General features: G+C 43.4%; 2 protein-coding genes across 2 annotated transcripts in view; one reads left to right on the forward strand and one right to left on the reverse strand.

The window, feature by feature from the left end:
- Positions 1 to 12,127, reverse strand: part of LOC128843449 (vertebrate ancient opsin-like) — a 166,976-nt gene extending 154,849 nt beyond the window's left edge. Inside the window, exon 1 of the mRNA XM_054040299.1 lies at positions 11,767 to 12,127. Within this exon, the coding sequence (XP_053896274.1) occupies positions 11,767 to 12,127 (361 nt within the window). The remainder of the gene's footprint in view (positions 1 to 11,766) is intronic.
- Positions 12,128 to 12,478: 351 nt separating this feature from the next.
- The window catches only part of LOC128843474 (G-protein coupled receptor 35-like), a 132,694-nt gene continuing 122,499 nt past the window's right edge, over positions 12,479 to 22,673 (forward strand). The window contains exon 1 of the mRNA XM_054040338.1: positions 12,479 to 12,561. The gene's annotated coding sequence lies outside the window, so the exon portion shown is untranslated. The remainder of the gene's footprint in view (positions 12,562 to 22,673) is intronic.

The raw sequence follows: 22,673 nt of genomic DNA on the forward strand, positions 1-22,673 counted from the left end.
ACAGCAGAATGAGATTGAATTTGGAAAACTGCAAGGTTCTACATGTGGGAGGACACAAACACAGACGGAGGGAGGGAGATACCTGGAAAGCAGCAATGCTGAAAGAAACACAAGATAATAATGGACATCTTGTTGAAAACTATGTGTAATGTGGCTTGGGAGCACAAAAAGGACAATATAGTTTATGGTTGCATGATGTCTTCAATGGGAGTAGAGTTAGGCCAACACTGAGTGCTTTTGAGACCCTGGATTAAAAAAATACCTTAATCTCACCATTTAGGATACCAAATTCCAGTCTTTCAGAAATAGATTTTTTGTTTTTCTTTTGCCAAAAAGCTTGAGGTTTCTTTATTTCAAATTAAGTTTTTGGCCCTTCTAATACACTTAGGGATTAAAACATTAACATTATTCCTATAAACTCTGGATATGTATAGAAACTTTGAGACCTACCCAAGTTTCCAAACTTTAGGAGTGTCACTGGTATTTACTGAACAGTCTAAATTGTCCTGATTTGTGTTTTTCTACTACATTGTTTTTGCTGGGCAGGAAATTAATTCCCTGTCTCTTTCCCCTTCTGGTCACTTCTTTGTTCTCCCTGGACAACTCTTTTCCATGGTCATATTTTCAGTATGCAAACAGGTAAATGACGGAATACAAATAATGACTGATGAAAATAGAAAATCTCTGCAGAATGTTCACATGCTGTATGCTCTCCAGACATCTTTCAAACTTTTCCCAAAGATATTTTACACCTAATCATGTCTTGCTGGTTGTAATAACTATTTTTATGGTCCTGGGTGGTTGTCTGCTATGACTCATCAGCTCAGCCATTACTTGCAGGTCACCTCAAAGCTTTTTCCGATCATTAACCAAAGTGAAGCACATAATTATCTTCATCGTCACACAGCTCTTACAGGATGGGGAAGAAAAAGCTGTGCTTCAGGAATAGTAGTAAGGAAGGACTTACATAGGCTAGGTCTACACTACCCGCCTGAATCGGCGGGTAGAAATCGACCTCTCGGGGATCGATTTATCGTGTCCCGTCGGGACGTGACAATCGATCCCCGAATCGATGCTCTTACTCCACCAGCAGAGGTGGGAGTAAGCGCCGTCGGCGGGAAGCCGCAGAGGTCGATTTTGCCGTCGTCCTCACAGCGGGGTAAGTCGGCTCCGATACGTCGAATTCAGCTACGCTATTCGCGTAGCTGAATTTGCGTATCTTAAATCGACCCTCCCCCCGCCCCCCGTAGTGTAGATGTAGTCTCAGTATTTACAATACTTGTAACATTGACTATTTGGGTTTCCATGGGTTTTCCCTCCTTTGAGGAGCTCTCCAATTCCCCAATGCAGCATTTTCAGGGGGGGCGGAAGGGTCTTTTGGACCTCTGCAGGATAGGTCAAGCTGTCCCTAAACCCAGGGACATGGCCACAGGCCTGAGTGGACAGAAGCTGGGTTCCTCCAGTATTGTAGTATTTACAGTATTGCCAACCAGAATCAAGCTCCCCCCCCCACAAAAAAAATCATGGAATTTCCTTAAAAATCATGTTTGTTTGTTTTTTTAAATAATACATTTTAGGTTCTTTTTATTTGCTTTCTGGTTTCTGAGTCTTTAGGGTGCACTCAAACCATATTTTCAAGCTTTTCTCCAGAACTATTAGGGCCAGGTGCTCTACGTGATAATCTCAGTATTATTTTATTTGAAGTAATCATCAGGATTCTAGGAGCTGGTCCTTTAAGGAAAACACCAAACATCATAAGACTTGTGATAAAGCAATGAGAATTGGCAACACTCTGAACAGTAATTGCTGTTGAAAGGTACTAACACTGAACATCAATGCTAAACATAATCTACCTTCTAGTTCTGCAACAGTTGACCTTGAGTCTTTAAGCCTGACATGGAAGCCAATGATGGATAAGCAAGAGACCGACTCCTGGCAAATGCAAAAAACATTGTGCAAGACCGTTTTAGAGGAAGTTGTTACCAAAACAAAACAAACAAACCCAGACTAAAATTAAAAAAAAAAAAAACTGCCTTGGAAACACTGATTTGATCAGTTTACAGGCCAAATCTGGATGGAAAAGTGAACAAATACATACTAGAGCACCAGATCAGGACTGTTCTGAAGGCAACAGAATACAAAAAAATGGTATGCAACAATCTCCCTTTTCTGACCGATTCACTGATGAATGGAAATACATTTATTGCATGACAAGATCAAACTCCTAGAAAATCAGGGAATGTTAATAATTTATAAATCTTGGGTTACTAGAGAGAGCAGATGATCTCATGAAGTTTTGAAGTGAGATTCATAGGAAGATCCACTGCTCACAGATGGAGTCTGCTCATGAGAGAGGAGAGTGAATATTAACAATTCCTGGTTGAGTGACTGTTTGAATCTCAGATTTAAGAGGCACAATAAATATCCTAGCAATGACCCTACAAACAAAAAAAAGATGGACTGCATAGAACACAACATCCTTATTTCCCAATTTGGGGACTTAGCGTCCCATCTAGCAATGAAAATTGCAGCTAATAATGCAATATTTTACCATTTGAAACATTAAGACATCTTTATTTTCCTGTCTAATCTGAATTTTATCTTTGCTAGGTATAATAATCTCTCTTCTGAGATATAGGTAATACAGAGGTCCTGCTTGGTAAGTGCAGTGCAGTGTTATATAGATGTAATTGGAATTTGAAAATAACAGATAGGTAAATGAAGGATATGATTGTTGTTTGGATTTTGCCATGTGTATTGCTCCTGTGAGGAGAAAACAAACTATAATGTTAACATTCAATTTGTGCTAAGGTATTTTAACAGTGTGCTGGCACAACTGTAACTAAGAGCATAATTTGACTAAACACAGATATGGTACTGGCATGCATAAAATTGAACCTTTTTCTGTGTTTAAAATGCAACCACTTGCATACTTTTATTAGAGAGAGGCTATAACAAATACCCTGAATCCAAACTGCACATGTGAACTTTTTATCTTTAGAACCAGCACAACCAAAAACTCAGTTCAGAACATTCCTGACCTTGGGGATTCACAGTCTGGATCTAATGAAGGGCTGGTTTCAGTGTTATCCCAGCTCATTATTAGTGAGCCTCCGTAGTGAGTCCATGGTTAAGGTTGTGTCCAAGCTTCTATTGTAAGTCTTATTTTTTTCTACCAATCTCTAAACTTATGATTGGAAATAGTGAATTGTCTGAAAATGTGCATGGTTAAAATATTTTCAGAGAAAATTGTTCCAGAGAATTTTGAAACTAGAAGATTTTAAACCAAAATCCTTAGGATACTTAGTTTTTGTTTTGAACTTTACCAGATTCTTCAGGCACCTTTCTCTTACCACAGAAAGCACTTAAGAATTCCAGATTTCACTTGTGTAAATCGGTCTCGCCACACTCAAGCACAGAGTAGTTTTCTCAGAGAAGGCAATTTAAAATAAGTTACTCATGGATCATCTTTATTATGGACTGGATCTCCACTAATTGCCTGGTGATAAAAAAGTTGGGAACTTTAATTACCTCTTAACAGGTGCACAGCACCTGTTACAACATGATCCAGAATTGGGAGCTTTGGCTGCCAGTGGCTAAGAGATTCAGGCAAGAAAACTACTTGGTTGGGGGGTGGGGAGCGGGGAGGGAGAAAGGAGAAGAAAATTGGAATTCCCTCCCCCTATTTTTCAAACCAGCACAGCTCCATTGACTTGACTAGAGCTATGCCAATTTACACTAGCTGAGGATCTGGCCCCACAGTTATAAAATGAAACATTTAAGTCTCCAGCAGAGCTTTGGTGACAGAGCTTTTTGTGACCTGACACTGTTCACACATCCAAAAATTCATAGCAATTAACTTGGATTATAAAGTTAATAAAGTTCTGACCTTAATAGAAATAACTCTAAGCACTAGATCTCATCAAGGGTTCTTGTGTTTGATGCAAATAAAGCAAATCTGAAGTTTCTAGGCCAAGCTGCTTTTGAGCTTAAGACCTGACAAAAAAAAAGCATTAGAAGGATTTTCAAAGAGTAAATTACTTCTATTTTTTATTCTATCCGTATTTTAGCAGTAGCATGTCTTATTCACCTTAGACTCTTCCAAAACTTTCTCCTGTAGCCAAAATCTGCAAAATTTTAAGCATATCAATTTTGACAGGGCTGGGTGTGCGTGTTTATGGCTCCAGCCAGGCATGTGATGGTTTGTAGGCAGGACACAGATGGTTGTACTTTAGCCACCCTCGGCTTGTTGACCAGAGAGTTGAGGTAGATCTCATGATCACATTTTGCCACGGCTCAGAAAATGTCTTTCAGACATTTACATTCTCCTTGCATACTTCTGCCTTTTTTACTAATATATCAAAGTCCTTTTCAAAAAGACAGGATTCTTTGTACAATGGTCTGAAGCTAATTGTTTTAGCAGCAGTATGTGACATAGCATGATGTATACAACTCCAGGCAACATCCATGTTATCCGATGTGTATCTGAGTTACATATGGCATCATTGTCTACAGCAATCAGGTTTCACAGTTGGGTGATCAACAATGGACCCTGTCCGTCTCTTTCAGCTTCTGACTGAGCAGCACTTAAAATTTAACCATCAGCTTCACGTGGCCTATATTGACATCAAAGTGGATTTTGATTTGGTTGACAGGTAAGCACTTTGGCTTGCACTGAGTTGGCAGTGCAGATGTTCTGCTAAATCTAGTGCACAATCTTTATGCCATTATTGGTGTGAGTGTGTGCATGTTTCTACACAACCTCAGGTGCGTGTCAGGGATGCACTCTCACCCCAGAGCTATTCTGTTGAGCTGTCGACTGGATATTAGGACTTGCTGCATCAAAAACAAGGTTGGTCAAGAGGTGTCCCTCAACCAAAACTACACTGGAGATGCTGCCTTGCTTGTGGAGAAGTCAGAGAATTTCAGCCTTGCCCTCTATGGTCTCCAAGACACCACCCACACTATGACTTCAGTGGAGGTGAGGTCAAACACCGTTAAAGGTGTTGATGAGTTCATCTCTCTAGGCTGCATGCAGAGTTCAAATGATCCCAGAAAACCAGATGTTCTTCAATGAATAGGTTTCGCTGCCTCCAGCATGAAGTTCATGTCTTGCTTAATGGCACAAAAATTTCTTTGCGTTGAAACAAAGAGCAGCATCTGTCAGACCTGTGTATTACTTGAATTGTTATACAGGGCAAGAACTTGGACCCTCCTACAAGCAGACTTGGAGCCACTAGAGCAGGGGTAGGCAACCTATGGCACGCGTGGCAAAGGCGGTACGTGAGCTGATTTTCAGTGACACTCACACTGCCGGGGTCCTGGCCACCAGTCCGGGGGCTCTGCATTTTAATTTAATTTTAAATGAAGCTTTTTATACATTTTAAAAACCTTTATTTACTTTAACTACAACAATAGTTTAGTTATATATTATAGACTTATAGAAAGAGACCTTCTAAAAACGTTAAAATGTATTACTGGCACGCGAACCCTTAAATCGGAGTGAATAAATGAAGACTCGGCATACCACGTCTGAAAGGTTGCCAACCCCTGCACTGTATTCCATATGTGCTATCTGTGCCAAATCCTGAGCATAAAGTGGTTCAACTTTTTGTGCAAAATGCCATAATTTCACAGAGATCTGGCTTTCCTGCAGTTGCACACTTCATTCAAAAGTGGCATTGCATGTTCTTCAGCCAACTGAGATCAGAGCCCCATTGTCACACACAGTAAGAAACTATGCCTGTCGCAAAGAGTTTACAATCTAAATTGTCTAGACAGACAAAGGAAGTATTATTCCCATTGTACAGAGGAGAAACTGAGCCAGAGAGAGAATTAATGACTTGTTAAAGGTTTCACAGGAAATCTGTGGAGAAGCAAGGAATTCAACCAAGATTTTTTGATTCACAAGCCAATGTTTTAATCATAAAACTATCCTTCCAGCTGCAACCTTATCTGTGGTAGCACTCTAGTCTCTCCATAAAGAGCACTGCTAAGCTTTCAGATAATGGGTCATGTCTGGCTTGCCTCACTTGTGCCATGAGTCAGTTCAACTTGTCATGAGAAAAAAGTAAGCAACACCTGGCTCACCGTTTACAACAACCAAGCTTAGGAAGATAGCTTAGTCATCTAAGATTCAAGGGTAAGCTTTCGGTTCCAAATAGAAATTTTGCCATTAGCGTCAATGAGAACGTGATTGGGCCTCATATTTCAGGCACTGAAACCCACTAGAAGAGCAAATTCATACTCCATCAGAGACAATTCCTCTTTCCTAGGTAAATAAATTGAGCTTACTTTATGAGAATCTTTCAGGTAAGACCTTAAAAACTGAAGCCCTGTCTATTCTGAGTAGGTACTAAAGATCCTCTGGCTCTCTTGTAATGTTATAGATTTTCACTAGTTATCCTGGGTCAAAATTCCTGCTCCCTAACACTTTTGTGCAGTATATTGAACATCGTTTGTTTTCTGTCCTCCACACCAGTGCTGGCAGTATTTCAATGATGCTATAAATACCTAGCTTGTAAAGCACTTTGAGATCCTACCTTCTTCATTGCAGAGGCTCAAAAGCTGGCGAATAATTTTGTCTTTTCTTTGAGTACCCTTTTTCTAATCTGCCTGCCTGCCTGAAAGCAGTCCTGATTGTTCTTGATATTTTCAATCAATAACAATCGAATATCTTAGCTCTGTCAGAATGGGAAAATGTTCAGACAGTAAATTACCCATTCTTTAATATTGTCTAGGATTGCTGCTAACATATTGTCTGGAAATTTAAATTGATTCCTGTTTCAACGCATCTTGGCATTTGTGCAGATTGTGCACTGCTCCTGCGTCATGCTCCAAGAATATGAAGCAACATCAGTACACAACTAATTCCAATGCTCGACATCATTCTTTCTGCAGTAGGATGTGAGATCTAGTAAATTCTGTGTGAAAAGCACGGAGGATGGAGCTACGGCCGTGAAGTATTGTGCCCCCTTTCCCCCATGCCTTGTAGGAACTATTCTGTTGGCACTCTATGGAACATTGTCTCCATTGGGTTTTAGGGTGCTGACTGGCCTGGAAGGCAGTGGAAGACAGGATCAGATGCCTGTAAGGCATCATATAGTGCTGAGCCAATGTACTTCTGTTCAGAAATCCCCTCAGGAGTCAGTACTGCTTGAAGCAATACTAACTCTTGGCAGCTGCTCCTGAACAGCCATGTGAGATTTAGTCAAAGGAAGATGATGCCTGAATGAGTCATGCTAGCAGAGAGGAGCCACACACTTCCCTGTCTCCCTGGTTCTCAGCATTCCTTTCTATGCTGAGTCCCAGAATCCTCTGGGATTGAAAGCCACATCCCCTGGCCCACTTTGCACCCCACTAGTCCCTCCCACCTCAAGGGATGATATCCTGAAAATTTCATGTCTGCCCCCGTTGCTCTGCTTTGTGGGAGGGGACAATCTAGTCCAATGTCACTCATAGAGACATGCAAAGATCTGTGGGTTGGTTTGCAGACCCCCTAGAATAGCATAATGGCACCATTAGATAGTGTCACTTTCATCTTTTAAATATAACCTTTTTTTTGCTATTGGATTGCAAAATTCCCCCCTCCCAGAACATAAAAACCTCACCAAGCATATATATATTTTTATTTAAATACTATGAATATTTAATTTGAGCTAGGACTTAATAAAGCAGGTTTCTGTCTAGCAGGCATTTTTGTACAGTAATTACAATCCATGAAAATAAATATTTGTTTGAATGTTACCTTTATTATGTGTTACCAAACATCATTCTAATAATAACATGGTTGGTTTGTGCACCTGATTAACAGTTGTCTGCAGATAAATTATTACTGATTGCAAAGGAATTCTCTAATCATATGCCTACACTGCAGTCATGGGGTGTGATTGCAGCATGTGTAGACATACCTAAGCCAGCTTGCTTGGGTACCAGAGTACTGAAGCTGCAGGGTGTGCTAGTAACTAGCCAGGGTCCAAGCCCACTTCTCTGACACCCAACCTAGCTAGAGCAAAGCTAGATTAGGTATGTCCACATGAGCTGCAATCCCATCCTGCGATTGCAGTGTAGACATACTCGTAGTGATCCAGCACAGAACTCACATCCCACGGGCAGGCTAAGGTGGCTTGAAGCTTTCTTTCTGCCCTCCCAATCTTGGACTACCCAGAGCAGCCTGGGGCATACCACAGACAGCCCTAAGTGCCAGTCTAAGTTACAGATACCCTGGAATGACTTTGAGTATACCTACACTGCACTTGGGAGGAAGCCTCAGAGCCTGGGTAGACAGACATGCGCTAGCTCTGCTTGAGCTAGCATGCTAAAAATAGCAGTGTGGATGTTGCAGCGCAGGTGGCAGCTCTGGCTAGCCATCTAAGTACAGAGCCAGGGTTAGATGGGCTTGTATGTGGACACCCAGCATAAGTCTGTCTCAGTTTAGGGCAACTGCACCTGCATTCCCCTGCAGTGGGGGGCACACCCACTCTTAGGCTGCTGGCTCCCCGCTGTCACCTGTCTTGGGTGGAGACATATGTCTCCCTTCCTTCTGGCCAGGGTAATTCCAGACTGCACAGTTCCCTGCCTACACTGTGAATTCCCTAGCAAGGCATTCTGCTTTATCAGGCCTGCTTACCCTCCTTTCTTGAAAGCTATAAAAAATGTAATTGCTCACAGTAAAGTTCCCACACAGCTCTTTCTAAGTAAGCATGGTTATTCGTAAGGTGAAAGCATTGCAGAGAACACAGATTAAAAACAATGAAAGAACCTCCATGCATGCTAATAAACTTACCAGAGATCACCCCAATTTTGACCAGGGCTCTGACAGACAAACTGTCCTTCATACCCTAACATGGGGTTGTTTGTGGTCATAAGTTCATAACCACCTTGTCTCCAAAGCTGTGAGTCCCTCCTTGATACACTCAGGGTCTTTGATTGGGGAATAGGTAATTCATAGACAATGGGCCTCCTCCTCAGGGCAAAAGTTCACAGGGCTGACGTCCTGCATAACTGGAGGGCTTATAGTTACATATCCCTCCCTCAAGAGATTTCCCAGGAAACCCATTTAACTTTAAGCACATTGTTTCAATTAGTCTTTTTGAAGCTCATTACACTTTCCAGGCTTTACAATACTCAGGTCCCCTCCCTAGGGACATTACATACAATCCCACAATAATAAATAAACATTTTAATTTTAATACAGTGAACTGAAAGGATCCTGAAACTTAATTCTGTAAGGATTGTCCTGGATATTGCAGGAAATTGCCATATTTATCAGACCGTCCACCTCCCTTTTGGGGAACCTCTTTTCTGGGGTCTCTCTCTCTTCCCTCATCCCGCTAATTTTTGCAGGTCTGCATCCTTCTCTCTTCCTCTCCTCTTCTCTCCCTACAATCGCCCTGACTTATCCCTAGTTTGATGAAATGAGATTTCTCTGAGTGTTTCCCCTCAGTATGTGAGGAGATGATGCAGCTCTCTTGAATCCCCTTTCCTACTTTGTAGGTCTTACACTTCCATCGCTCCTATTTCTCAGGTTTCAGAGTAGCAGCCGTGTTAGTCTGTATCCGCAAAAAGAAGAACAGGAGTACTTGTGGCACCTTAGAGACTAACAAATTTATTAGAGCATAAGCTTTCGTGGACTACAGCCCACTTCTTCGGATGCATATGCGAAGTCCACGAAAGCTTATGCTCTAATAAATTTGTTAGTCTCTAAGGTGCCACAAGTACTCCTGTTCTTCCTATTTCTCAGTCCTCTAACCCCTTCAGATCTCATAGCCTTTAGCTCCCTTCCCACAATCACATCTAGAGTCTTTACTTCCACCTCACAGCACCCCCAGCACTTCAGTAAACCCCTTTACACTGACAGCCCAGCCTTCCAACTCCCCAAAGCACTCTTCAGTCCACTCTTCACCAACATCCCCCAGACTCTCCTCACACAGCGTTTTGGCACCCTCAGGTACACAGCTCTTTAGTGTCCCCTTAACACAGAGAGCCCCACACTCCTTCTGCCTTTCCTCTGAAACACACACTGCCCATCATGCTCTCCTCAGGTTTCTGAACACACAGCTCTTCACTTTCCACACATGTGCCTTCACTCTCCTCCCTTTCTCTCTCTCCCCCTCACACAACCCCTGCTTCCTTCTTGCCTTCTCTATCTTACACCCTCCCATTCCTCTTCCCCTCTCACTTTCTCTCTCTCACACACACACAGCTTCTTCCTTCCCCATCCCAGTATTGTCAACCCCAAAAGTTAAAGAAAATCACATTTCCGGTCCCCAAAATTATGAGGTTTAAACAATATCATACATTTTAAGTTTATTTGCCTTCTGCTTTTTGGTCCTCTAACGATCATGTTTTCAAGTTTTCTCCACAACCATGAGGAGAGCTATACACTTCCTCTTTAAAAAAACAAAAACAAAAACTGAAAGTTGGGTTTTTTACTTACTCGCATGACTCCAGGAGCTGGAAATTTAAGGAAAATGCCAAGCATGACAAAATTGTGAGTGGGGAAGATTGCCTCCCCTCTCACACACATACAGTGCCACAGCCTTTCACTGCTCCACACAAATATAGTGTCACAACCTTTTATCACCCCCCGACATGTATAAAATCCCTATAGCTCTTTATCCTTTCACACGCTTACTCAGTCCCACAATTTTTCACACCTCCTCCAAAGACACATGCAGTCACACTATTGTTCTGCCCCACACAAATGTCCCCCAGCCCTTCAGTTCCCTCACCACACACATATAGTCCCATAGCTCTTCACCCCACATACACCCATTCCCACAGCAGTTCATCCCTTCCCTCATACAGACACAGTCCCACAGCCTTTCACATATTCTTTACAGAGACATATACAGACCCACAACCCTTCAGCTCCTCCCCTCCTCCCCCCCCCCCCCCCCAATACACAGAATATCTCTTCGCTGCATTGAAAAGCCTGGGTCTGTGGGACCTAGTCCTGAAGACTCAGTGTTTCCAAGCCAGACTTGAGAATCCACACTGCATAGTAAACCTGGGTTTTCAATTGCTTGCCCTGGGTCTCTCAGCTGTACTACCATGCTCATACTGTACTCAGATCTGTGGCTTGAAGTGTGTTCAAACTGCAATGTGACAGGGCTTGGACCTGAGTTGCAGCAGGACTTAGCTCCCTAGCAAGGTTCTGGGACCTGGGTGCTGAGTGCTTCCTGATCCAAGTCAGACTGATTTGTGTGTGGATGGAAGCAGGGCTTGGGCTCAAATCTTAGTCAGAGCCCAGGCTTAGTGTGCAGGGTAGACATATAGAACCCTTCACTCTCCCCCCCACCCACAGCCCCACAGCCCTTCACCTCCCTCCACACACACCTTCCCCACACACCACCCTAATGTGAGCCTGTCATGTCTGGGGCGGGGGGTGGGGGGGGGGGGAAGTGTCTGTGCTGGTGCTCTCTGTTGCTTGCTTTTCCACACTGCAGCGAGGGGCACAAAGTCTGACAGGAAAGCAGTGAGCTAGGGCACAGGTAGTGAATGAGCTCACTGCTGCCTGGTGTGTGGAGTTAGATGGGGGCAGCAGCTCAGCACCTCTATTTGTAGTGGGGCAAGGAGTGCAGAGCTTTCTATGCAAATCCTGTTCAGTGATGGGAGCTCTGGCTGGGGAGGCTGTGGGGGGTGAATTGTGTGGTGAGGTGCCCTAGCGCCTCCCTGTGTGCATGGATCTGGGAGAGGCTCTAAACCATGCAGGAGGGGCGGTGGCATGCTGGGTGCACACCAGAGCAGGAGGGTGCCACTTACCAAAGAGGGTATTGACGAAGCCGTACCAGATGCAGCCACCTGGCCCGATGAGCCAGCGTCCCTGAGTGCTGGCGGCAAAGCTGAAGGGGGTGCCCATGATGCACACCATCATGTCGCTCACAGAGATGTTCATCAGCAGCAGGTTAATCGGAGACCATAGCACTTTATTCCGGCAGAAAAGTATCAGGACCAAGAGATTATTGAGGAAGCCCAGGCTCCCGATGATGCCAAGGCAGATGGCTGTGATCAGGTGGCCAGTGGGACTCAAATTCTGCTCTTGTCCATGTCTCTGGTTGCTGCTGCTACTGCACCAAACACTGTTAACACCACTGCAACTGTGGCTGATGTTAGGCACGGTCATCTCAGTAGGTCTCTTTCCAGATCTGCTCCAGCTGCTTGGCTAAGCATTCCAATATCAGCAGAGTAAAATCTCTTATGCACACATCAACACACCCACAACCCAATAAAAAGCCCTCACTCTCTTGTGTGTGTGTGTGTGTGTGTGTATATATATATATATATATAAAATAGTTTCTACTTAGGTAAACTGCAACATCAATGAGTTAAATGTAGCAAGCATTTGTTTCTTTCTTTAATGCTCCACCATGTGGCCGTTAGGAGCTGGCTCTTTCTGCCTTCCTCATTTGTGCCTGGTGTAGAGTATGAAATAAAAAAATGTAACCGCAGCTACCTGATAATAAAATGTAGGTCAGGAAAACGTACACAGAAAGGGGCTGATCCGAACACAGGAGAACAACAGACTACGAACCATGCAGAAATGAGGGAGTGAATGAGGTGCCTATTTAATTCTTCTTCCGTTGTGTGTGTGTGTGTGTGTATGTGTACGTGCCTGCTGTCTTTTATTTTTTTAAATCTTAATGGGGATGTGACAGTACTCTGGATCGTTACAGTATCAAAGCAGTTTTCAACGAGTTCTATAAATTGCAACATCTGGAGCATAAAAAAGAAGCTAGAATGAAAAGTCCCAGGAAAGTCTTTAGCATTTAAGTGCCAGCTGAAATGTACAACTGTCACAGAGTTGTATAATACAAAATGCAGGCAGCTGTAACATGGACTACTGTAAAGCATTTTTTTCCTTTGGAAAAATGTTTATAAGATGTAAACCAAAGTCCTAAAGAAAACTGATTGATCGGTGATCTACTCCTTATTAGTAATCAGAAGGGGTTACAGTGTGAACTGTTTGACACAAATACAACAAATGTTTTCACAGTGAGTTTTGCTCTCTGAAAGTACAGAGAGGAGCTTGCTAAGGAGGGTCCAGGTTGTTATCATATCCAGATCCATCCAAAAGGAGAGTATGTGGCTCATGCTTATTGCTTAGCATGCAGTCCTAAATGATTTATATCTAGTTCGAGGAAACTGGTTTTATTTGAAACAGGAGTGGGTATTCTCCAACCATTAAAAAGGTATGAAAATAGGGCAAACTTATTGCACCTTCCTGTCTACAAGCAATTGGTGTTGAAAGGACACTGTCAAAGGTAATTTTTTTAAAGTTTCTAACATTGAATTTTGTTTTTAATTGAGAGGAAACAATTCTGTTGCTCTTTAGGTTTAATTTTTTTAAAGCTTTTTTTTTTCTTTACAAAACTTTAAGTTTTGGACTTAAATTGACTTGAGAAAAAGATGTTAACCTGCTCCCAGTTAAGTCAATAAGGGTGTGGTTTTAAATAGATTTAACAGTGTGCTGGAGCTTTCGTACAATTGCTTTTTGAGTGGTACTTTGAAGTATATGAATGCTGCAAAATGTCTAGTTAACTGGATTACCTAGTAACATGAATTCAAAGGAAAAGTAAGGTAAAAGAAGGACTATTTTACATTCTCATCCACAGAGAAAAACAATCTCTAAATGCTTTTGCTGCAAACACACGTGCACAGGAGTAGCACAACCCCTTTGGACTGCTCTCCATTATCACTTTAGTTGGAAGAGGTAGGTACTAGAGGTAGACAGAGTTAAGCCATAACAATTATAGAATAATATTTTGTCAGTATTATTTCTTCTCTTACCCAAGGGCCCAATCCTTTCAAAGGCTTACACCCATGAATAACTGAAATGATGGGAGTAGTTCAACAGAATTATGCTAATTTACATCTGCTGATCAATTATTATTGGTTTTGCTGTGGTTAATAAATCCATTTTATAGCTGCTGGGAAGTGGTTGTCTGGTTATTTCTGATAATATTGTGTTACATTCCCAAAGGAAATTATTATCAAACATTATTTGTATTACTGTAGCACTTAGGAACCCTAGTCATGGATCAGGACCCCTGTGCGCTCAGTACTGTACAAATGCATAAAGACCATTCCTGCCCCCAAGAGCTTTCAATCTAAGTGTTAGACAAGAGAAAAGAGGTGGATACAGAGAGATCAATGGAGCAGGCAAAGGAAACTGTGAGTCAGTATTGCTTAACAAGATCAGCAGAGGAGTTAGGACATCAGAGGCCCAACCGTTGTCAAAGGTTTTTTTGTAGGCATCATGGCAACAGAGAATTTTAAGCACGGATTTGAAGGAGGAGGAGGAGGTACCTTTGCAGATGTTTACAGGTAGCTCTTCCCAAACATAAGGGCCAGCATGGGAGTGTGATGCTGTGCATATCCCACAGAGGCAAGGAATGAGTTAATGTGAGCCCGAGAAGACAGTTAACATACTGGGCAGTACTTAGAGGGTGGGCCAGGCTTAACTGATGATGCAGCCCAGCTGTGGAGGTACTCAGAAAGGACTACAGACAAAAGAAGTTTAGAGCACAAGGGGGCTGCAGGGAGAGAGTGAAGAACTCTGCAGTCACTTCTGTGGGACAAGAGAATGGGGAGACCGGGGATGGGGGTGAAGCCTAGGGGCAGAGTTGGCCCTGGGATCCTGTCATAAATAAAGAAGACTGGCAAGGGACCAGGAGAGGCTAGGGGTAGCCACTAGGGTGGAGCAGGCTCCAATGGTGAGCCCTGATATAAGGGCAGGACCCAGACTTCCAGGGAGAAAGCCCTGGTAGGCATTCAGTTGAGGAACAAAAAGTCATGTCTGAGGAGGGCAGAAGTTGGTTTTAAGATTGTGTTTTTGCACTGGGATTTATTGGAGGGACTGAGGGGTGATGGACCCTGAGATTCCTGGCACTGAGTAAACCTAGAGAGGTTGTGGGGAGAAGGCCTGAAAAAAGGCCACAGTAGGATGAAGCCCAGTAAGGTAGAAGGGGCAGGTCAGATAGACAAAGCTTGCCTGCTCACCACAGGGTTCTTAGTCTGGGACCTAGAGGACTGGGATCTCCCAGCCACTGGAGAAAGTATTATGAAGCCCCCTGCCCTGATAAAAGGGGATAAAGACATTTAAAGCATTGAGCCAAGAGGCTGCATGGATCATGGTGCCCAGAGTTTGGTCCAAAGACCTGTTGTAAGGGCACTGGCCTGCTTGTGTGATTTTTGTTATGCCAGAAGGGTGCTCTTATGGCTTAGCTGCAGGGCCAAGTTATGGGAAGAGAGACCACTACAAGGCCAGACTTGCTGTTGGCAGAGCACACCAGACAACAAAGATCCTCCTATGCTCTTCCTAGCCACAAGGGGGCAAACCAGTGGTGAGTGCAATCTTTCACAGAGAAAGTAAGAAACTGCTTCTTTGAAAAGTTTACATGTGGGTGATGGACATTTAACATCATGGCAAAAGTTAACGCCGTGATAATAAATTATAGATAATAGGAGGGGGAGGGGAATGACATGAAAATGAAGACAAATAGTTTTGTTTGATGCCATAAAGCAGAGGTCCCCAAACTGGGGCATCCTTCCTAGGGGTGTGCAGAGTAATGTTTGGGGTGGTTCAGCTGGGGCCTGGGCCAGCCCTCACCTGGAGTGGGGAGGGAGCGCCATCCAACTCCGCTCCTGGCCCTGGCCCTGGCTGCTGGCCCCAACTGCCCAGGGCCCCTGCTGCCAGCCTTGGGCGCCGGCTGAGACACTGCTCCCGCCCCCAGCTTCGGCCCCCTCACCTCCAGGGTTTTTGCCGCCCTAAACTGCGAAGGAAAAAAAAAAACGCGATCGCGATTGGCGGCAGCTCGATCGCAATCGGCAGCAGCTCCACCGCGCCACTTTCTTCTTCCACGGCAATTCAGCGGCAGGTCCTTCTCTCCGAGAGGGACAGGGACCCTCCGCCGAATTGCTGCCGAAGAGCGGATGTGCTGCCCCTTCCCCTTGGCCGCCCCAAGCATCTACTTGCTCAGCTGGTGCTGGGAGGCCCTGCCCCTGTCCATGTCCCCCCTTCCCAGAGCCGCAGCCCCAGCCCTGGATCTGGGGAGGGGGAGACAGGGGTAAAGGAGGGCACAAGGTAAAAAGTTTGGGGACCACTGCCACAGAGGAGGAGGAGGAGCCAGTGGAGGAATGTAGAGAGAGGGGCAACGTGGTCAAAGTAAGGGGCAAGGGAAATGATCTTTGCAGCAGCAGTCTGAATGGAAATGAGCAGGGCAAGATTGCATTGTCAAGGGCCAAGAAAAAGAAGTAATAATTGAGTGGTCTGTGTCCCTCTGTTGCACCTTTGTTTTATACTTAGATTATAAGGGGACAGCTTCGGGGGAGGGATTCACAGCTCTGTTTTAGCAAAGTTGAGCTAGAGCTGGCAGCCAGTTATCCACAAGGAGATGTCAGAGAGAGAGAGACTGAGATTTTTGTTTGGACAGAAGAAGGCAGGTCTGGAGTACAGCGGTTGATCTGTGAGTTGACAGCATAGAAATGATAGCTGGATTTGCAGGTGAGATTAGTTAGGGATAAGGAATAGAGGGAAAAGAGAAGGGAACCCAAGGATGGAGCCCAGTGGAACATTGGAGGTGGAATGAGGAGAATCCTGGGAGGAGTGATTAGAGAGAACCAGGAGGAAGAGAACCAGGAGATGGCATTATTACAGCATCCACGGGAGGACAAGATTTCAAGGAGAAGAGTGGGGCTGTTGGTGTCAAAAGCAGCTGGCAGGTAAAGTAGAGGAGGATGGAGTAGTGGTTCTGAGTTTTGGCTAAGAAGATGTCATTAGAGACTTTGGCACAGGCAGGGGAGTAGAATGCCAGGGGCAGAAGCTGGATTGGAGAGGGTCTAGGATGGAATTGGAGGAGGGAAGTCATCAACGCTGATTATTGGAGGTCATGGAAAGGCTGAATGATAGGGCATGAAGGAGGAGGCTTAAGATTACCCTCATAGGTAAGGCAAAATGCCCAGAGTGGCAGATTCTATGGAGGCAGAGCTTTGAAGACAAAGACCCAGAAGGCAAGATAACATGCTTGTCTGATGGTTGCTCAGGGGTATTGTCTGATTTTCTGGAACTGCTTAAAAATACAAAATAAAGTTCAGCACTGAGGTATTTGTTTTAAAAAATGAAATGGACTTTGTAAAGAGAAACATACCTACGTTGACAGCGCCAGTAAACTCAATAGGAATCTTCCCATTGACTTCAACAGGCTTTAGATCAGGCTCTAAGTGGAAACGTATACTAATTTTTTTTAGTACACTGGAGTAACATTCTTGTCATCTGTCATTTCACTGAAATTACCGTTAAATGTCTTTCCAAGTCTATGACAAAACAAAGTTTTGTATATCAGTATTATACACTCTAATCCCTATCAAATGAAACCCAGTGCTTTCCTCCTTACCATGTATTAAAGTGCCATTCTACTCTGAAAAGTAAGTCTGTAAAGATGGCATCCTGGTGTTCCATGTTTGGTTCTCAGTAATTTCCACCTATTCAGATTACAAAAAAAAAAAAAATGTGTTTCTAGGTTTAGTCAAGGGAATAGGGCTAGTAAAGAGATAGAGAGTCAGTGAGATGGAGAGACCAGAAGGCTGGAGAAGACAGGAGATGTAGAGGAGGGGGTGCAAACTTGTGGTTTAAACCACAATGTACATTAGGAATGCAGAGCGGCTAGTTGTCCCACCCAGAATGCTTGGGCTAGATTCTATGCTGCCCTGCTCCTTGTGTAGTCATTCACATCTGTGCAGGGTGGATTTAAAATGCTACCCGGTCATAACGGCCGCACTTTACAATCTGTTTGCATGGGTGGAGAATCAGGTCTATTGTGCTTGAGGCAGACACAATGGTTCCTGGACCACATGCCTGAGTAGCACCTGCTACGCCATTTTACAGGGTTTAATCTGCACCCTATATTATGCCAACCCAGATCTCCTGTCAGGCACATGGCCTGCCCCCCGCACCCCCATTTCTCCTCATAGCATATCCCACAAGGGGGCTAGTACCACTGTCCTTATTCGAATAGCCCAGCTTTTGCCCTCCAGGAGCTCAAATCTCAGATTATGCCTGGCTTTTGTGCAGTGGCTCAGCAAGAGGGGAAGGTTTCCTTCTATTTTTGTCTTTAGAATAACATTTTTGAGGCATCTGTCTGGACTCTGGCTTCTCCCACAACAGATCATGTGATAATTTTCAGGGTGTGGGACAAGTTAAATGTCAGAGGAGAGGCATGGAGAGGCGTTATGTTACAATGGAATAAAATCAGAGTCACTCTCTTTTAGAACTGAACAACAAACTTTATTAGAGTAAGAAAAACAGTACTATCCCTAAAGTTACTGTCTCGCTCTCAGATTCACTGTAAAGTTTCTGCCTAGTACCTTATCCAGTCCCCAACCTGCCTGATGTCTTGATATAAATTTAAAGAAACAGTACAGATAAATTATTAGTTATCTTTAATGAAAGATATTTAACAAGCTGTAGATCCTGAGGATTCACCGGTTTGTAAAAAACTGGTCATCCTCTGGCTTTGAAGAGGATTTTGTCCTGTTGACTGACTTTTGAATTCCAAAAGTGTAGATTCCTGTTCCACAGATTTAAGACTATTCTCTCAACAAGATTGTCTCCCTTCTCTAAGGATGTGGTGTTAGCCCTATTGCAACATGACAGTTCATCTGGGTTGGAACCCGCTGACGGTGCTTTCTGAGTGCTGAGAATCACAATGATGTAGGATCGCAGAGTGCAGCTACATTCAGTTTCATCAGGTCTCCTGGACTAAACTTTTGTGTGCTTTGGATTGTATCCTGCAAATTGAAGGAAAAAGCCTAAGACCTCTTAAATTTGGCATCTTTTAGCTTCACTCCATTCAAGCAGGGATATCGTTTAGGACACACTTTCACAAAGACACTCAACTGATTTCACTCCAATTTTCTTGTTAATGGGACTACAGAGGGAGTCCTAAGCCCCTTCAAGCTAAAGAAAACTATTCAAATAGGATGCTAATAAATTACAGGGGGTAAAAATCTTCACAAAGTGTGCCTTAGACTTCCATCCTTTTCATGCAAGCCCCTTCTCCAGTTGCATAAGTTATAGATTTCAAGTCCTCAATGGGTTCACGTGCCACTTGGAAGGGTATAAAGTGAAATGAACAAGCCCTGAGAGGCAAGTCAGTAGGGAGCTAAAGTAATATTGTTGCCTGTTTGAAGGGTGGGCAAAAATAATATTTCACCTGGTGGTTTGGAATCTTCAATTTGAGAAGCATGTTGGTGTGGTATTTTTCAGTCTAATTTTCTCTTTTTAAGTAAACAAAGGTTCCTTCCTAAAACACTTATGATACTGCCACACTGAGTGTTTGGGCACCGTGAGCAAGGATTTTGTTTCACAGTATCACTAGCCGCCAATAATTAGATGGAAGGGGAAATAAAGAAGGCAGAAGCCTGGCAAGGTTCTCTCTCTTTTTCCATTAATCCAGAAAACATATGCTGAGCTATTTGCATGATTTATTTCATAAATGCAAGTCAAGGGATGGAAGCAGACTTCAGCAATCAGTGATAAAAGGCCATTGGGGAGGAAGCGTCACCAGCTGGCATAAGAAAAGGTCAAGAAAATGAAAAGTTTCTGGGTCACGGCACTGTAGCTACCAATGGGAAAAAGGAGGAGCAGGCTAACTATTTCTTTTGATAACTGCATCAGCTGAGTTTCTTTATAGCTGATGATCTGACTATGTTCCTGAAAGAGAACTCCAGCTCCTTGTCATGCTTTACAGCACCACAGAGAGTGGGAAAGCTGTGAAATAGAAAAGCACAGCTATTGTATAGATAGTCTCCTGAAGCAACACCCATACATGTTGCAAAGCTACATGTTTCCTTGTCTAGTAAATACCCTCCAAATTGGCCAGTGACAGTCTTGAAATAAACACGTTTCACAAGTGTGGAGGGCTCAGTGTGATTTCCAGAGAACTTTAAATCAAATCAGTGGCTGAAATTGACTTGTATTTCTTCTGCATTCTTTTCATAAAGCCGAGGTAGCTTATATTGTCAGCGCTGAAGATGGTTGATTTCTTGCCCATCCCATTGAAACAGGCAATCTACATTTGTAATCCCTTTGCCCTGCTATGCTCCAAAACAGACATTCAGGAAACATACTAGTTTGTATGAACTCTAAAAACAAAATACACTACCAGTGGGGTCCCATGTTTAAATCTCTCAGTGATTTCTTTATCAAATATACTGCATTTACAAAACTAACCTCTGCCCCCGATTCCTAGCTCAAAAAACTCTGCCTGGCATCTGAGGGTCAGGATGGGTCCTTTACATCTAGTGCATCATCCCCAATAATAAAGGTTCAGCAATAAAAAGTAACACCTCTGCACTTGTGCTGTTGTCTTCATTCCTATTAAGCCCTCAGTGACACCTTTGCAATCCCATTACCAGCATATTCTGTCATGTTGATTTTTTTCATATAAAATATCAAGTTTGAATTTGTGCCTGGCCTGATTATGGACTTGCTATGGGCTACTGCTTCTGTTTCTCTTTGCTACAACAGCTCTGTTAGAGACGTGCAGATCGTCAGCTAGTGTAACTTAGCATAGCTCTGCTGAAGTCAGTGGAGCTGTGCCCAATTTATACCAGCTCTTACTCTTTCAGGAGATCTCACACATAACTTCCTTCACCAGCTCATCCTTTTTTATTTAATGCCTTTATATTGGATGCTTAAAAACCCAACCTTACTCTCACATCTCTTCAGGCAGGTCATCTAGCACTCTGTCAAAAGTACCCCTGCTGGTGGATAGACGATAAGTGTGAGAATGACGTCAACTACTTTTGTATATCCATTTCTATGTAACCTTCCAAAAATCTCCATATTTAATATTTTTTTCTAAGTAGCTTTAATGGGCAAAACTGCACACACTCATTACCAGGCTTCTTGCAGGTTTGTTCTTGGGGATACCACTAAATAACCAATCATGAAATAAGTATTATATTGAGATTCTTTATTAATGTACAGAGTGGTTCTGTTCCTATTGAAAAGCAATATCCGGAGCAAAACAGCTAGTTCAGGCATTAGTTCAGTGACCTCATTTTCCATTTAAGCTCTAACACAAAATATAATGCATCTTTTGGGACAACTGTGGTTATAGACAATCTAATACGGAGTGTAATGAGGAACAGCAGACTTGTAAACAATTAACAGATAAGCAGCTTTAATGAAACAGTTCAATAGAGAGAGACTGGGGGCGGTCTTGGTTACATCAATGCATTCACATAGCTCCTTTTAATACTAATAGATAATAAATGCACAATAAAGGGAGTCTAGACCCATTGAAATAATGAGATATCTGGGTTAGTGTTAATTAACCTTTTAAAAGCACAGTATCGGCTTTCATCTACATCTAGCTTTGTCAACAATGAGAATTTCAGCTGTCCGTGGCCAGCCACCTACATAGCTATACCACCGCAAACCTGTAATGGAAACAGGCAAAGCCCCTATAAGCTGCATTTTGCAGCCATGTAGCTTACCTGTGCTGCTACACTAGTAGTTGGCCACCAATGGCAATAGCCAGGGCAAATCCTTAGTGCAGGCAAAGCCTCCTTTGTATAACAAATGTAGATATCTTTTGATCAAAAGACATTTTCTTTCATTAATACACAGTTCAGTACAACAGTTCCCAGCACCATTGCTCATTATGTCTGTGTAAATGCCACGTGCTATTTCCCAATGCTGTACGCCTAACAAATGACAATATTTGAAATCTACTAGCAATTGCAGAGAACAGATTTTTCACAGTTGAACTGAAGAAATGATTCAAATCTTAGTGGAAGCAATGAAGTGTGTTAGAAATAGAACACAAGAGACCCAGATAAAGCTTCTGCAGTTTAGGTGGGGCTAGTGTTATCAAATGTTGTGTGTACAACCTCAACCAACTTCAGTTTCCAGCTAGATCCTACAACTTCCGGTGGGGTTGGGGATGGGGGTGGGGTGAGGTGGTATGTGCCTGAAGAGCTGAATCCTGAAAGACTGCCTGAGCCCCAGGCCACCTTTTGCCTTTCTTTGATTTCACTTGGATTCCCCCCTCTCATAAGGGAAAGAGAGGGGAGAGGACCTTTCTTCTGTCAGTTTGTTGTATTTAGGGAACCCCCCCTTCCCGTGCTATGAACTGAGGGGCAGGACACTGCAAACAGCTCAAAGAGAGTCTGAAGGAGGCTCAGGGGAGCTGCTGCCCCATCCCAAGGCTTCTGTCCCTGTTGTAGCATTGCCCATTTCTGTTGCTGTTTCTATATCATTTTGGCAACTCTTAGATGTTTACAGGAGCCATTTTGGCAGCCAGAGTACCCTTCAGCAAACATTTCCCCACACAGGTATCTTTACCCATGTGAGTAGCCCCAATGAAGACAGTGATTCTAGTCACTTGCATAAAGTTACTCATGTACACAAGATTATGAATCATAGAATATTAGGGTTGGAAAAGACCTTGGAAGGTTATCTAGTCCAATCCCCTGCTCAAAGCAGGACCAACACCAACTAAATCATCCCAGCCAAGGCTTTGTCAAGCTGGGCCTTAAAACCTCTAAGGATGGAGATTCCAACCCCCCCCCCCCACCAGGTAACCCATTCCAGTGCTTCACCACCCTCCTAGTGAAATAGTGTTTCCTAGTATCTAACCTAGACCTTCCCCACTGCAACTTGA

This window comes from Malaclemys terrapin, chromosome 9 (assembly GCF_027887155.1).
Source record: "Malaclemys terrapin pileata isolate rMalTer1 chromosome 9, rMalTer1.hap1, whole genome shotgun sequence".
Lineage (NCBI taxonomy): Eukaryota > Metazoa > Chordata > Testudines > Emydidae > Malaclemys > Malaclemys terrapin.